At 35.8% G+C, this 16,453-nt stretch overlaps 1 protein-coding gene across 1 annotated transcript in view; it reads right to left on the reverse strand.

The window, feature by feature from the left end:
• LOC147599414 (connector enhancer of kinase suppressor of ras 2-like) overlaps positions 1-16,453 on the reverse strand; it is a 116,443-nt gene that overhangs the window by 47,456 nt on the left and 52,534 nt on the right. The window contains exons 9-12 of the mRNA XM_086756690.1: positions 11,384-11,530; positions 3,350-3,483; positions 2,552-2,757; positions 565-650 (exon numbers count right to left, since the gene is read on the reverse strand). Coding sequence (XP_086612816.1) covers positions 565-650; positions 2,552-2,757; positions 3,350-3,483; positions 11,384-11,530 — 573 coding nt within the window. The remainder of the gene's footprint in view (positions 1-564; positions 651-2,551; positions 2,758-3,349; positions 3,484-11,383; positions 11,531-16,453) is intronic.

Raw genomic sequence — 16,453 nt, forward strand, 5'->3', positions numbered from 1 at the left:
CAATACACATATTTGCATATTTTAAGAATATTCTTTTGAATTATATAATTGCTTTTTAGCAAAAGGAAAAAGGAACTTTGCTATCACCATGCTTCATTTAGAGTTCATCATTCCCTCTGGAATCAAGAGAAATTTCTATGATTAGGACTGCTGGTCTGAACAGCGACAGTGCAATTGCTGATTCTGGTTTCAAATATTCATTCATACCAATCAAAATGCGTCTCAAAGGACATTACCTTACATCTATAATATCACTTATTGTTTTCTAGAACTGTGCAGATTAAGAATTTATTGCTATTAATAAATATCTGAATCTTGTAAGTCCTCTTTCCCTTGATGTTTATCTTTCTTTGTAACAGAGTTAGATAGAGGAAATCCCTTCTACTAATAGGAGTTTTTAAGTTTTTAATTTTCAGAAATAGAAACACAAGAACTCAGACACTAAACTGGCTCTTTTCTATTCCGTGGCACTCGGTAAAAATAGATTTGGTTCCCATGAAGATATCTGCATGCTTCTTAAGAAAAAAAAACTTGGAGAACAGTAGAAAAAAAAAAATACTCACCTCTGCTTCCCCTCTTGTACATGTTTTGTTCTTTTGACTCTCCTATCCAACTGTACTCAGTAGGCATAGAGACAGGCCTTAAATCTCCTGGAAACAATTCAAGACAAACCAATATAATTTTTGAAGACTAAAAATAGAAGGCTGTAGAGTAAGTAATGCCCATAAAGTACAGACACTGCATGACCCTTCAGAGCAATCCTTTTTATGAGTACCTCTACGCTAGTAAAGCTGTAGCACTCAGGATCAATTAAACATCATATATACTGGATATAACTAGAAAGGCTGTTAATACAGATACAACCTCACATACCTACCAGTTAAACAGTAAAACCTATCTGACCTGGAGCCGATCTCATAGTTTCAAGGGACATAAATGTCACACGCTTTAAAAAGAAAACATGGAGTGCAGTTTGGCAACAACAACAAACAAGATTCAGACATTAGGGTTTTAATGAATATGATTTTATGGCACTATGGCTGTAAGATGTTAATGCGCGTTAGTCATTCCCTGCTACGGTATGAGTAGAATCTTGATAGCAGGCTATTAAATGAGGAATACTGCAAAACTGACTATGAAGCATTAGCACTTTGGCATTGCCAGTGTTTTATTATTATCACAAAACACAGAAACACACCCTCTAGATTATGGGTTAAGTTCCATCTGACCCAGAAAGCCAAAGAATCCTTTGTCCATATGCCAGCTAAATTGAGTGTGTTTATTTAGGATTTGACAAAATTTTTTCAAGTAGTTTGCTACTGTTTCTAGGATAATTATAGAACTTAAAAAGAGTTTCTTTTTCACTATCAATTTCTTCAGCTTGATTAGAATGACAAAGTATTTTCCGTGGATCATATGTATGCTAAATATAGTTTTTTATTCACCATTCTTCCAAAATACAGCTTTTCAGCTGCTAAAATGTTAGGAAGATTTAAGAACTAACAGGTGTAAGACAAGTATGCTTCTGGATAACATAATTATCTGAAAATTGAAGGGGTAACATATATCTAGAGTAGTGAGATTTTTCCATATTATACACTAACTTTTATGGTATGAGCACAAGTATAACTAATTGTAGGAAAATGTATGTAGTTTCCCTGTCTGCCTAAAAGTTGAAACTACTTGTAACTACAAATGTATTATTCAACTTCCAATCTCATATTTGGCTTTAGAAGAACATTATTAAGAAAAAACCCCAACAAGTCAAACAAAAGCAAGTATCAGTAATATGGAAAGGAAAGAGAAACAAGTAAGGATTATAAACTAAAAAATTATTGTTTTAAGAATTGTTTTTGAAACAGACGCATATTTCTGAGACTTTAAAATCAAATTCCTTCTAGACTTTTAAAGTTACAGACAATCAGAACTGTCCCTCCTAAACACAAGAAAAATCTTCCGTATTACTGGGGTCAGGCACAGAGCCCAGCATTTTAAGTCATCATGCAGTATGAATTTATGAAAGCAAGCCAAATACATCCATGTGGCTCCAATTTTAATCACAGTTAAGATTTATCTTTCATTCTAATTTTATTATAAAATGATGTCACTTATCAGGGAGACAAAGACTGAGTCTTACTAGTCTGAAGATGGAATCCTTCTTCAGTGTTACAGCTCTTTCATGTATATGGCCGTACAAGTTACTAAAAATATCCTGTACGTAACAAAGATCTGTTAAAATTTCCCTACTCTGAAAAGGTGGTGTGTATATATACACACGGTTCTGTCCATTTTACAATTGGTATTTTGCCATTTTTTACCATAAAGTCTCATTCAAATTTTTAATCGTGCACTGCAGAATAAACAACTTACACACTCCTGATCCTGAATGTTAGCTTGTAATTATACTAATTATTCCTTCACATAAACTTTTGGCTAGTATTCAGAGCCAATAGGTCTAACAAAGAATGACAGATATTTGGGGGTGTTGCGGTGTTAATAGCACAATTTGTAAATCTGGTCAATTTAGAAACGTTAAAGAAATCAGGCCTACCATGAGTGGGTGTTTTTTCTCTTCTCCGCACTCCTGTAGCTCTGCTTCTCTCGTACTCAGAGCCCACAGGGTGGCCTTCACCCTCAATTAAGGTGTAGTATTTCCCACTGTCATGCTCCAGAAAATAGCTTGGAGACTCAGAGCCTTTCATTCCAGACTTTCCAAATTTGCTGATGTCATCACAAGACATGATTCCAATTTCATCTCTAAAAGCAGTAAACCAGAAGATTATGGAGAAATTAACTTTTTGTCATAAAAATAAAGCATGCAACTGTTTCTCCCAAACACTACAAATGAAAAGTCGCATAACTGAAATGCTCTCTGTGTGAACTTTCATAAAAGTGATTCAATTCAACAAACGTAAATGAATGAAATCGTTATTCAGTTCCACTTTAACTGTAAGACAAACACAGTTACTCAGAAGTTCTCTAGTATTCGAAAGAGAGCATAAGGAATTGTTATAACCTGGGAAGGCAAGGGTTTCTCTTGCAGAAATGCCTGCTTGAGAATAAGATACAGGTGGTCACATAAAAATAAACAAAACTACATGGTTAGAGATTACTTGAAATGCTTTCTTGGTTTAAGACTAAACGCAGGTTTTGCTCAACTGGTATCTAGCTAAGTGAAAGTTAAATCTCTCACAATAATGATATGCTGCTAAATGTCTTTCTAGATAATAATTTTACTAAATATTTAGATTGACTGTGGGACTTCTTGTTTATTCAGTTTTTTAATCTAGTGAAATGAAAGTGTAAAATTTTATTTTTCAAAACCTCAAATTCATTAGGATGTAAATACCTGGGGCCATAAAGTCCCGACATAGGAGACAGAATGAAAATATCCTGGAGCGTGGAATTGTCCATTTTTGAGGATATGCCCATTGTACTTGTTGGTGTCGTAGAGCTGCTTGTTGGACTGGTTGGAATTACAGGCTGTAAAAAAAAAAAAAAAAGAAAGAAAAAAGAAAAAGCACATTAAGAATAAATTAATGTTTTCTGCACTACAAGTAACAACAAAGTCAATGTGCATAATTTCAGGAATCTTGACCTCTTGTTTCTGATTAGTCATTTTTTGGAATTACTGACATTTCTCCCAAACAAGATGTCTACTGAAGCACTGTTTTACCAAAGAGTTCCAGACTAGGTATGAAAGAAACTTATGAAAGACCAGTAGTGAAATTAATTTAAAAGCCATCTCATGGAAAAATCTGAGACTCAGAATCAAAATACGATTTTTAACCAATGCAGAAAATAAGTTATATGGGGAGGAAGGATATATACTATTAACATAAAAATTAACTACAGAACTGTGGAATACTTGCACTGAATGAAAGTGTTCATAACTGTAATGTTGGTTTCAGAAAAAGATTAGTTGTTAAAAAGGACATAATACCTAGATTTTTTTTTTAAGAAAACTGAACTTCTAGTCATCTGTTTCTTATTCTTTCACTGAAACCATAGCTGTGATGATTGTATCGTGGTGATACAAATACAAGTTCTAAGGTAACTAGCAATTAAATATACATTAACCAAAGCAATAAACATGAGAATCATAAATATTGGAAGTATTAATAAAATCTAGGGGTTAATTTTTGCTTTTTAAAATGATTTAAATGAAGTTAAATATAATTTTTGAAATCCAGTGTCATAGGGAAGCTCAAGTCCATGGCTGTAAGGAGTACAACCCAATATTCTGTGCAGGACACAAAGATACACACACAAAGAATATTGTTCAGCCAAGGTACAGTCTGTGTTTATATTCAAGTCACAGAAAATACTTATTAATTTAGCATAGTATAGTAGAAATTTAGTATTATTGTTTAGATTATTTATATGAAAAATTCCCATTCAAATACAAAATCATACTCAGATATAACTAGTTTTCTACAGGTGGAAGGAAAACACAGTGACCTAGAAATTGGATGAAAGCTACAAATACCAATTACAATCTTTTTCTAAATACAATGATTTCTGTCTTCAAGAGGTAAACACTGAAATTATTTTTATGTGATTCAACAATTAAAAGCGATTCTAAATAGAAAAAAGGATGTTTTCTGATTGGAATATCAGTCTGCATAGCAGTCCAAATTATATTGGTCTTCTATGCTTATTGTTAAGCTTCTTATACTCTGATCAAACATTTTAGGTTTCTTTTGTATTATCAATATAAATAGATAAGAAGTGACTGTGGAAGACAAGAATGATCCACTACTTACTTTCTCGTATCTTTGGAAATCAGAGCCTACCACCTACATCAACTAAGTTTAGAACATTACCATTATTCCTGCAGTTCTGGTCTGGCAGTATTAGTAAAAGTGTAAATATAAGATATTCTAGCAATCCCACAACTTACCTGCAGCTGGATACAGTTTCCCATAGGTCAAAACATAAGTTATCACCATGACAGAAAGACAAACAGAAGCTCCATTTCAGAATCAGAAAAGAAATTACCCATACCAAGCCTTTCGTGAATAATTTCTTGTCAACGGTTGTATATTCAGCAGTCGTCAAGGTTACAGGTTAGTCAGTGAAGTTGACAATAGAAAAAAAAAGGATGGGAGAGAGATGACTGTTCAGTTTGCCCCCAAAGAGGGTGATAGTCATGCTGTTCCTGATAGATTTTTTAAAATCTAACCTTATAGTAATCTTTTTTTTTGCTTTAGTTTAATTCAATTCTTGTCCTACTTATCCCAGAAAGTGAGACCTTTCCTTTTCACTCTTCTTTAACTTTTTATTTTTACATTCTGAATACTATCTGTTTCCCCTTATTTTGGCTAGAAAACAGGAAAACACCTTAATTCTTCCCTTTTAGGGCTTGTTTTCTAAAACATTACTGAACTGTAGTGTGCTCTACTTTTGCCAACTGATGAGACGAGGCGTACTCAGTGTATACTACAGGTGCACTCAGGACCCAGCTGAGGTTGTACTGATGCTGAATAAAGCACAATAATTATTTCACTTAGCTTGTTTTAATATTCCTGCTTATGTCTCTCAGCAAGGTATTCCAGTTCCTTCTAATATGACATTCAGCTTTTTTGTTACTGTAATTTCCACATTATTTGGAATTATTGCCATATTATTCACTTGCTACAATCTTTAAAACTGCATTTGATTATTTCACAGTAGAATACTTTACATTTGCCCCCCTTTCATTCAATTACATTTTAAGAGCTTTTTTTCTAGTTTTCTAAACTAACTTTTAAATACCAGCCAAGACCCCACTGCATTTGCAGGCCCTCCTGGTTTAGCACTGTATGCAGATCTAGCGAGCAGACCCTTCAGGCGGTCAGGAAAACACGGAACAAAACACATGTATCACCTATCTGTTGGGTACTAAACTGCACATCCTTTGTTAGATGGTGAGCCATTAACAGCTATTTGTTATTTTCCAGTAATTTTCCACCCATTCAATCTCAATTTCACCCAGTCCTTAATTCTCTATGCCATACTTATGAGCATGTAATGAGAAAAGGTATTACTATCAGGAAAGAAGCTGTATATCTTACTTTATCTACCAGACCAGTTAGCTGCTCACCTAAGAGCATTAAATCTGTTTAATGATTTCTTCATAATAAATTCGTGGTTTTTTAGTCATCTGTTTTCTTCCAAGTGCTTGCAAACTGTTTGTGCACATTAAGTGACTGACCTGTAATGCCCTGGCTCTTGCATTTCCCCTTTCTGAAGACAAGCATTATATTTCCTGGTTTTCTAACCTTACTGTAATTCATCCAACTCCCACCATTTCATAAGAAATATGTTTGAAAAATAATAATTTCCTTGCCCCCAAGGAAATCCCTGCTCTTCTTGCCTTTTCTGTCTCCTGCCTTCTCCCTCTCAGCTTATGTTCTCCACCTTCTCTACGAAAAATACCCATCTTCAGTGCTTTCCAAGAATTTGCCAGCCATTACATCTTCGTAACAATGCCTGTTTCTATCCCTCCTCAAAGGATGCACCCAATCCAAATAACCCATATTGGGCAATTCTGCTAGTTGCTCAAAGGAAACCTTCTTCACTTATCTGGCCTGGGAGACTCTGACGCAGAGAAGAGAGCACCTGCTTTCTCCTCCTCTGCCATCACTAAGATAATTCCAGCAAATATAATTCTTCTCTGATCTGAAGCTCAGAGGGAAGGGAGCAAAGATGTATATCATCATTCTGAGCTCCAGATATGTCTGTGGTAACAGACAAGGAATTTCAGTGGTTTTAGGTATCTGCAAAATAGCACACAGTTCTTGTAATATTATTAAAACGTTAGTTTAATGAGGGTATTTAATATGATATTTTAGTATTATATCAAATCCAAAAAGGCAATTTTAATAAATAGTAAATATAATCCCAACCAGGACTATCAATTAAACAGACACAGTTAATAATTTAAGTCTTATATCTCAATTCCAATCAAATTACTTAAAGTTATTATACTGACTTTGTGTGTGTACAAATGAATGTTTACTGAGGTGTGCGCAAATACAGGCACAGGTTAAAGAAAATCCCAAGGAAAACACATTTGTTTATAGAGGACTTCTGAAAAGTGACACTTGAAGTATCTGCTCTATGTTATTCAAAGTTTTTAATGAGAATAGCTGCTTATCAGAAAAATGATGAAGCCATGCTGAAATACCAGACTAAAAATGAAAGACAAATGCTAACTTCAAAACTCATCAGAAATAAACGATTGTTTGCCAAAGAGAAAAATTCAAACTATTTCAGAAATAAAGTACATTGCTGTGGTTCTGAGTGTGTTTTGTAAATATTTGGGATAATTAAATATTGTATCTATTTTAAAAGTGCTGTTCAAAACAACAAATGTATGACCCCAGTGCATCCTGCAAAAAACCAGCAGGACAAGAAGCTGGTAAAGCCCGGTGGTGCAGCAATGAGAGGCTTGAACATGGACATCCCTTACCTTTTGAGGGGGTATGAAGATTAAGGATGGGGTACTGACTCTCTGCTCTCTCCCTTGAAGGAATAAACTCAATCCCCAGAATTCCCCTGATGGGTGAATTCACAGAAAACACACAGGATGGCCTGCGGTAAGGGAAAATGGGGCTTTGTAACTGCGTGTCGCCCTATAAATTCCTGCAGTGTGTCATTTTTGTCAGAATAGATTCATTCATGCCAGTGATACAGATGACTAATTGCTTATTGGACAAGCTGCTATTCAGAAAAAATTAAATGGTCAACAATGCAAGTACTACTGACCATCAGAAACAGAGCTCTGGATGTGGTTGAGTGTTTCTCACAAAGTGGTAGATTGGTATAGCTGTGCTGTGAAACAGCACGTATGTTCGCAGTGTTTTCAAGTCTGGTGGATTTTTTTTTTTTGAAACTTGAGCTAGATACCTTCTTTTGATGTGTAAATAATTTTTGTCCTCAGAGCAAGAGGATACAATGAAATACATAAGAATCCAATAGAAGTCAATAAAAGCACAAGTGGCATTAAGACGGAGAGGAAATGACTGTTCCCATCTCCGCTGATACAAGACACTTCAGAGAACAGAACACAACTTTCTTACTTGCTGCACTGTCTTAGTCTGAGGAGTTACAAGTCTTTCCTTGCCCAAGATGTTTCTCACTGACACGGTAAAGTAAATGGGCAGCATGTAATTTCAGAGGTCATCTGAACAATTCTACCAGGGTACAGCAGCCAAACTATGAACTCCAAACTAACCTGAGTGGTATACGAGACGTGGTATACACCAACTTGTTATTTTCCTTTTTTTTTTTGCTCTACAAGCATCTGTTCTCATAATGCTATAGAATTTCTCTTTTGTACAAAGCATAATTCATAATTCTCCAAATTCACACGGTTTTCAAAATCAGAAATGAACTACTTAGCTAGAATTACTCTGAAGATCCTTATAAAGCTGCAGAGCAGAACATGTATTTTCTAAATCTAAGAGTTATTACAGAACTGTCACTGATGACGTAAGCTTTAATACTGATATCACCTGACAGACTCTATATCTCAAGCTAAATAATAAAAAGTTTAATGTTCTGGGTCAAGTATTTGTAACAGAAATGATTATCACAATTAGAAAATTTTCTGCAAATAAAAAGCAAAAATACAATAAATGCTATATTTTACCTGAATGAAGTTGTGCGTGTGCTCAGTTTTATAAAAAAACAGAGCACTTTTTGCCATTGCAGATGAAAGAATCATTTTATATTGAGTGGGAAGATAATCACAGAATTTAAAAATTAAAATAGTTTTCTAATATCACATCATGCCAACTAGAGACAAAATGAAAAAGTGGTATGACTGACATGTTGTCTCACTGAAAGATAATTGTAGCACAGAACTTTGGCATATGTTAACATTCTGCTGTTGTTAATTAAGCATCAAGGGAAACTATATACAGAAAATGAATAGTACAATGAGACCAAGCAATAAATTTTATGAGGATTCACAGATTCTGTATCATTAATAATTCATAAAATAACGATATAGTATAATTTTAAACATAATTATTCTGGAAAAAAAATTATTAACACCACCTATAAGTGCCTCAAGTAATAACAGAAAACATGACAACTTTTATTTTAAAAATTCCTGCTGTGCACCAATCTGAGTTAACAAATATTATTTCGGACCTCTGAATTTCAAGTTCCCAAATCCTATTTCCTTCGTCACTTCCCTAATTATGTACTGCTTGTGTTTTGTTTTTTACCAGCACTAAATCAGAATGGAAGAATTGCTTTGCATGTGCTATTTGTCATAGCGCGTTACGTATATCCATGTATTTATATATGGATAACACAGATGTAACATGTAATACACCATGCAAGAGAACACATCCATATACGTTATCCATTTTTGTGGCAGTCTGCCATTTCCTGAATTGTTTTCAGTTTTGATCTACTAACTGAGATTCTTTTTCTACAGATTGTTTCTGGTCATTCCAGATCCTACGTTGATGCAGCCGGTTAATTTTGTCTACATATAAAACTTTCTATCTGAATGTGTTCTGCTTATTTCTGAATGCCTATCAATAGCCTCTGCCAATTTAATCCATTAGTGGTAGAAAACTCCAGAAAAACAACAAATAAATAAACCCAGGAGCCTTCATACCAATTCAACATATTGAGCTTATTCTAGAGAGTCTAAAAAATGCCAAAGTCAAAACAAAGGCGAGGAGATTCTGCAGCCAAGAACAGGGAGAGGGAAGTGAGATCACTGCTTTCCAGCAGCATCAAGCTGTTATGTCAGCTGTCCAGGAAACACAAGCTTCAGTATCATCTTGAAATTTAGTCATGCTAGTTCCAAGTCACTAATGGCAATAATAAATAATAGCAGATCCAAGTGACAACTGTAGGAAACAGGCAAAACAAAAACTGTGTCCTGAAACGTACCCAGGTCTTAATATCTGAGCTTGCCTCTGTGGCATGAAGACTAGAGAAGACCTAAAGATGCTAAAGAAGACCTAAAGTTGTTTTTACAAAATCTACCGTTAAGGAGTAACACTGGGAATGCTCTTCTTATTTTCCAAAGTGATTTATATTTTTATTTAAATACCTCACTGCGCTATTCTCTGATATAGAAGAAACGTATCGAACTAACACTTAAAGCACCCTTCGATCCTCAGGGGTTCTTGTGTTCGGGGTCATCAGGAGAGGTCCCAGCACAAAAATAGAAACTGTTGATAATTCCACAAAAATAGCTTGGTGCACTTTCACTTATCTGGCAACCAAAGGCTGGCATGTCTTGTAGAAAATACTGTGCCATGTATACAGTACATATTTTTTTTCACACCGAGAAAACTTCCAGAACTAAGGCTGCTTTAGTTCTTCAGGGCTGTTTTAATTCTTTTTCTTAATTAGTACATTCTTCAATGTACTAATTTAAAGAGAGGATCTCTATGGCAGCCCAGTTGCAAACACAATTTTCATTTTGCTGCCCTTGGAAGCTTCAGATGAAGTCACAAGTAGATACACAATCATCCTGCTAGAGCGAAGAACGTAGAACATTATTCCTGCACCCTTGGGACAGAATAAGCTGAAGAGTTCTGAACATTCCCTGGCTGTCACAATGCCCCTTTCCTCTCCCCCAGAGATAGTCACAGAGAAAGAAAAGATGGCACAAACCCCAAGTGTCAGCGCTCCTGAGCTGCAAGGATTACACAAACTCCTTCAGCGCAGCAGCTGTGTACGATTTCGGCACATAAACGTATTACAGACATTATATAGTATTAAACATGCATAGTTACTAACTTACTCAAAACTTCCTTTAGTATTAACATTTTGAGTTCAGCCTGTTTAGGGTGAGTCAAGTTCTACTACATATGTTGATGCTGTAGGAAGAACCAGGGGCGATGTTCATAACTGATTTTTTTCATATCAACAGGTTTTCAAGGAATAAGTACGCAGAAAATATCAGAGGTTCTGTCTGCACTGCTACCAAACCCTCAGCCTTGATGAGAGATGTGGAACAGAGACAGACTTTTCCTGAAACTGAGAAGGTCTGACACACTTGATTACAAACAAGTAGTTTTGACAGACTGTGAAATAACAGAAACAGGGGGGCAATGTTGCCTCTGCTAGTCCAAGCAAGCTACTGAATCTGAGGCTGCCTTGTTCTTCAGTAACGCTATTTGTAAATGTTCCCTCCTTCTGTGAATTCCCGTGGATCTCATCTTCACCAAAAAATGGAGGAAACCAATCTTATTGACACATGCAGTATTGCCACACAAACTTATCTCAGCACCCTATTTCAAATGAATTTGGGACTCTTCAGGGGCTCCTGTTTCTTTCATCAGAAGGGAAAATTCCAGTGTTTTCTCTTGAATAGAGTAAAAGATTTACCATGACACCAGTGTTGCAACAGCCTTCTTACCTGAAGTGCAAGAGGCTTCCACCTCACATTCTTCAGAAGGGCAGGAGCAGAAACCAGAGTATTCTGAGGACGTTTTTTCAAGGTTAAAATCACTCCATTTGGGTCTTCCCGCAATGCATTTACTAGGTTCTTTAACTGCCAGCCAACCTAAGGAAAAATTCCATAATTGAATTTTGAAAGCTTTCCACTTAACTTCAAATGTGAAGGAAGTCTTCTATTAGCTGAAAAGGTCTGTTACAGCCTGCTCTTTGCAAACATAAGCAGTTTTGATAAACTGTGCCTGATTACTCCTGTTGGTCTGAAATGATGCTGCTGAAGCCGGATTTATTTTTTTAGCTATGTTTCTCAACAAAATAAGGCGTAAGTGAACACTGTCTCCATTTTAATAATATGTTGAGATCACTGTACATTTTAAATCAAAAGATGATGACTAGAAGTCATGAAATAATTTCAGTCTGGATCCTTAGTTGAAAATTCAGTGCTGAGGAGGAAGACAGACTATGCTACAGCAACATAGGAAACATATATGTAACAGCTTTAAGATCCTAACTGAAGAGAAATGATCGTTTGATTTATCTATACAGCCCCTGGATAGAGCTGAGTAATTCAAGTTACTCTAAACTCTAAACACAGCCATAAAAAAGAACAGCACTAGAACTGAAGGGATTTTATATGCTCACAAAAAGCTACTTAGAGTCATTTCTTAATCTTCTCGGTTATTTAAATATGAATTTACCATGAACTGTTTCTACAGGAAAACAGAAAATGTATTTTTACAGGCTTAAAAAAAAAAAAAAAGAATGCTTACATTATCCTCTTATCCTGAATGGTTGAAGAGGTTTTGAAACTGAATTATAAATGGCAGTATATAAAGATGTTTATGATAAAAGTAGTTTCTTACACATTTAAATGCCGCTGAATTTCTATCCATATTTCCACAGGCACATGAGGAAAAAAAACAACCAAAAAAAAGGGTCAAACCAGTCAGATACACAAAATCAGAACTGAAAGTGAAATTCTTAAAAATTATTATTTTTCTAAACCTAAGCCAATCTTTCTTCCACGTTACACCACTGAAATCAGTGGAATTGTACTAGTTTAAATACGAGAAAAATTTGGCTCCATTCAGCAGTCCTTTTGTCCTTCCTATATGAAATGGATGTATTAGCTTGGTCACTACAAATAAAATAAATTCCCACTGCTTAGCACTTCACAGTGAATTACCATTAAAGTTGGTTTGCCCTGTTTCCTGAGTAACACTATTATTGAAGAAATTTCTTTAATATTACATTCTTGAAAAATGTATTCTATGTAATACCCAAACCGGTACAGACAGACAGAAATACACTGCAACGCTTACAGGATTTGCTAGCATTCACTTCTAAAGCTTGTATTCTTTGTGAATATACTTGTGACCTGATCTAGATAACTAGACTTGACACCACAAGTCTTAAAATTTGTCCCTTCCACTGGCGTCAGAAAAAACGGTACATCTAAAGCAAACCCTTAATTACTCACAACTAACCCTAGCCCCGGGTCTCAGGGGCTAAACTATTGCCTCCATTTAGTCTCATCATCTTATTTTCAAGAATTATACCAAGAAGCTTGCTGCAGTAACTCAAATTTCAAGAACAAGCCTACCTAGAAAGGAATTACTGGAGAGAGCAACCACTTGCAAGTGACAATTAGGCTACTGGTTCACACTCAGCTCTGGGAAACGACAAGGCATGCGTAAGTATTTACAGGGAGGACTTTGGAGGATTTTCCTCACCTTACTTATTTACATCTTTTCCTCCTCACACAGGATTTCTAGATTTGCCATTCAAGGAAAGTGAATAGGTGCAGGATAGATTCTCCACTTACCCTTTTAAATATCGTGCCCTTTTAAAAACATTACTTAACTAAGTCATCGGTGTTTTAATTTGAACACCGATGGTTACTTCCTACCCACAGTTCTGCCAAACAAAGCAGTATGGCTCCAACCCGGCCCAGAATATTTTTTCAAAGGTCAATTTCTTTCACAGAAAAGCTCAGCCCTCAGCACCTCTAAAACTATCTTTATTGAACCCTTCCCTCCATTTCTGCTCCAAACACGGCAGATTTTTTACAGTAGCAATAAATGACCATAGCAAAGGCCTGCCATAAGCGTTACAACTACCACAAGTCTTCCGCCCTGGCGTCAGGCTGACCGGTACTGAACAGGAACCAGAATGCTGCGGCCGTACTGCAGCTCTCCAGACACAACCTCCCCGAGGCCAAACTGCAGCAGCCTCCAGGTGAACATTTAAGAATGACAAGCTTAAGGAATGCCAGAGCAGTAACTGAGTAAGTACATGCAAGCATTAAGTGCTGTTATGTTTGATATGTTTTGACTACATCTGACCTGTCAGAGTTCAATATAACACTTGAATCATCATTGCCCTTCTGATCAAAGCGTGTATTCCCACCGCTATTAAACAACAAGAAAAACAGAAAAAGATTTAGGTGTTCAGAATCAAAGCAGTCTACATATATCACCATGTGCTCTATAACTACTTCCTTTTAGAGGAAGATAATACCCAATTACACAGGACGGCGGAGGGAAAATAATAAAGGCAACCTTGAAGAGATTTCAATTAAAATCCTCTTATAAGGTAAGAGATAAACCGTGTGGTTCTAGCCTGTCTCCACAGTGGGCCAGAGCCAGGATCTCAAATGTGAACATTTGGCTCGGAAAGAACTGCAATATGTGTCGGAATTCAAAAAAGGATTTTAACAGCTTTTTAAAGTTCTATTTTTAATGTTGCTGCTCTATTGAAAACTTTCTAAAAATGCACTGGCCACAGGAAACCAGAAAATGGTAGTGATTACAAACAGGCCACAGCCAAACAAATGCAAATATGTCAACTTGCATTCCAAGTGAACTCTTCTAGTTTGTGCTTTGTTTATAAAATGACAGAGGCTATACATTTTTTTACTCAATTATAAACTTTAAAATGAACTAATTTTAATTTTTATAGATTGATGTAATTTTCAGAATGCTGAAATCTTTAGAGTACCATGAGCTCCTTTTAGAAAAGGATGATAAATAATTAAGTTAATGATAAATTATTCCAATAAGAACCTTAATGACAAAACCATTAAATACCAAGATCTATCAGAGAATAGGCTGCAGTCATTACTACTAGGCTATGATAAAATGCTCTTAAGAATTTGGACATGTTATTATAAATGGTATTACTAAAAATATCTTTGAAAAAATAGAGGTCATTACAGTGGATTAAAAATCTTAGTTGAAAACCAGTCCTTGAGACAGATTTTGACATTTATTCTTAAAGAATCAGTCTTTAATAGCAATTACTAGCTTCTAACTATGCTGTAGATGTATTCAGCAAAAGGGTATTTTGCTGCTTTAAGATTTTTGCACAGTGGATAGAATACCTATATTCTTTTCTCTGCTTTTCCTGAAAATTCTGGGGATAAAGCAGAAGTGTGGTTCCTCAGTTCCTTCACTGCCTTATCAAACCTTAAATATCTACCAGGACTCTGAAGAAGTTTTAAGAAATACAAAAATACAGAGTGCACTCCACAAAAGGAAAGTACAGTTAAATCTTAATTTGTTTGTGAGACTTGTGCGTGTTCTACTCACTGTATCGTATACCAGCTTTAATCCTCCCTAGGATGGTGAAAGCCAGAGCATCAGCTAAACAGGAATTTAAGAACTACCTTGTTAGGCACTTCATCTGGAAATCAACGGTACAGAATAATATTTTCTAAATATTTAGAACATACTATGTTGCACATCACCTGAAAACAATTCTGCTTTGACTGCAGTAACCCTTACACGAACCAGAACAGATGTTTCCCCTCAAGGCTCTTCAAATACATAAGCAAAGCCATCTGGATACTTAGTTGAACCCCAAGAGTATGACCTGTCTTCGTATTTGCATTAAAATTTAAAAGAAAAAAAAAATAGGGCTTTTGTAAACTCAACTTTTTGTAAAGGAAACTGACTATCATCCATTCATATTTTAAATCCATAATTCACTTTACCTCATTAGGGTATTAATCAAAGGAATTTGATTAACATGGAAATCTGAAATAATTATTAGACAAAAATACGCTGGAAGATCATAAGACTACTTTCTGTCACTGAATGGGGAGCTTCTCGTTAGCACCTGTAGCTGATTCACTGTTTTTAGTAATATCCTGTCACTGACAATGACTGATGATGGAAAAACAAGTGTTCTCCCATTATCTTACCTCGTTATTTTCATTAACTAATGGAGAAATACAGCAAGATTCCAAGGAGAAGCAAGATCTGCTCCTGGAAGACATGTATTACTAAGCCTTTTTGATAGGCACAGTCCTGAGAATAAGTAACATGTGGCAATTTGTTTGGAAACAGAATGACATCTCTAGGGGGAAGAAGCTGTAATTCCCATGGCATCTCCCCTTCAGCTTTTGCCTTTCCTTTTCCTACGTGTACTTCACAACACCCTGTGCTGAAACACAGATGGTGTGACCCGGCTCTACAGTTACAGATCCACCTCCATCTAAACGACCTCTCATTAAGACTCAAATTTACAACTCAACAAACAGACATCTAGGATACTAATTCAATAAATACCTTAACACCGATAAATCAGTGCTGAAATTATTGCATTGTGCCAGGGCCCTTGACACACTTAAGTATGTAATTTGAAAATGAACAGCACGAAAAGGTATCAGGCTGCTGATCAGGTATTTACATAGCATGCATCACTCCAGATAATAACCTTATCGAGTCTGAAAATGCCACCACGTGTTAAAAACCACAGCTATTTAGAGATAATGTAACAAACACCTTACGCAACAAAGCAAAGGTGTAAGAACTGCAAAAGCCCTTCTAGGTGACTGCATCCATTTCCAGTCACCATCCTAGGGAGATCTCTTTCAATTTCTGCAACAGATGCACTTACAGATGTTTGTATAGCTGCTTGCTCTTGCACAATAGTTTTTTTTTTTACCTTAAACAATTATTTTTCTTTCTGGTGTTTACAGCCTCTGTCTGTTAGGAAAGAGGAATCCTGTCTCAGATCTGGCTGGCTG

The sequence above is a fragment of the Chlamydotis macqueenii genome, chromosome 11 (assembly GCF_036417535.1).
Source record: "Chlamydotis macqueenii isolate bChlMac1 chromosome 11, bChlMac1.mat, whole genome shotgun sequence".
NCBI classification, from domain to species: Eukaryota; Metazoa; Chordata; class Aves; order Otidiformes; family Otididae; genus Chlamydotis; species Chlamydotis macqueenii.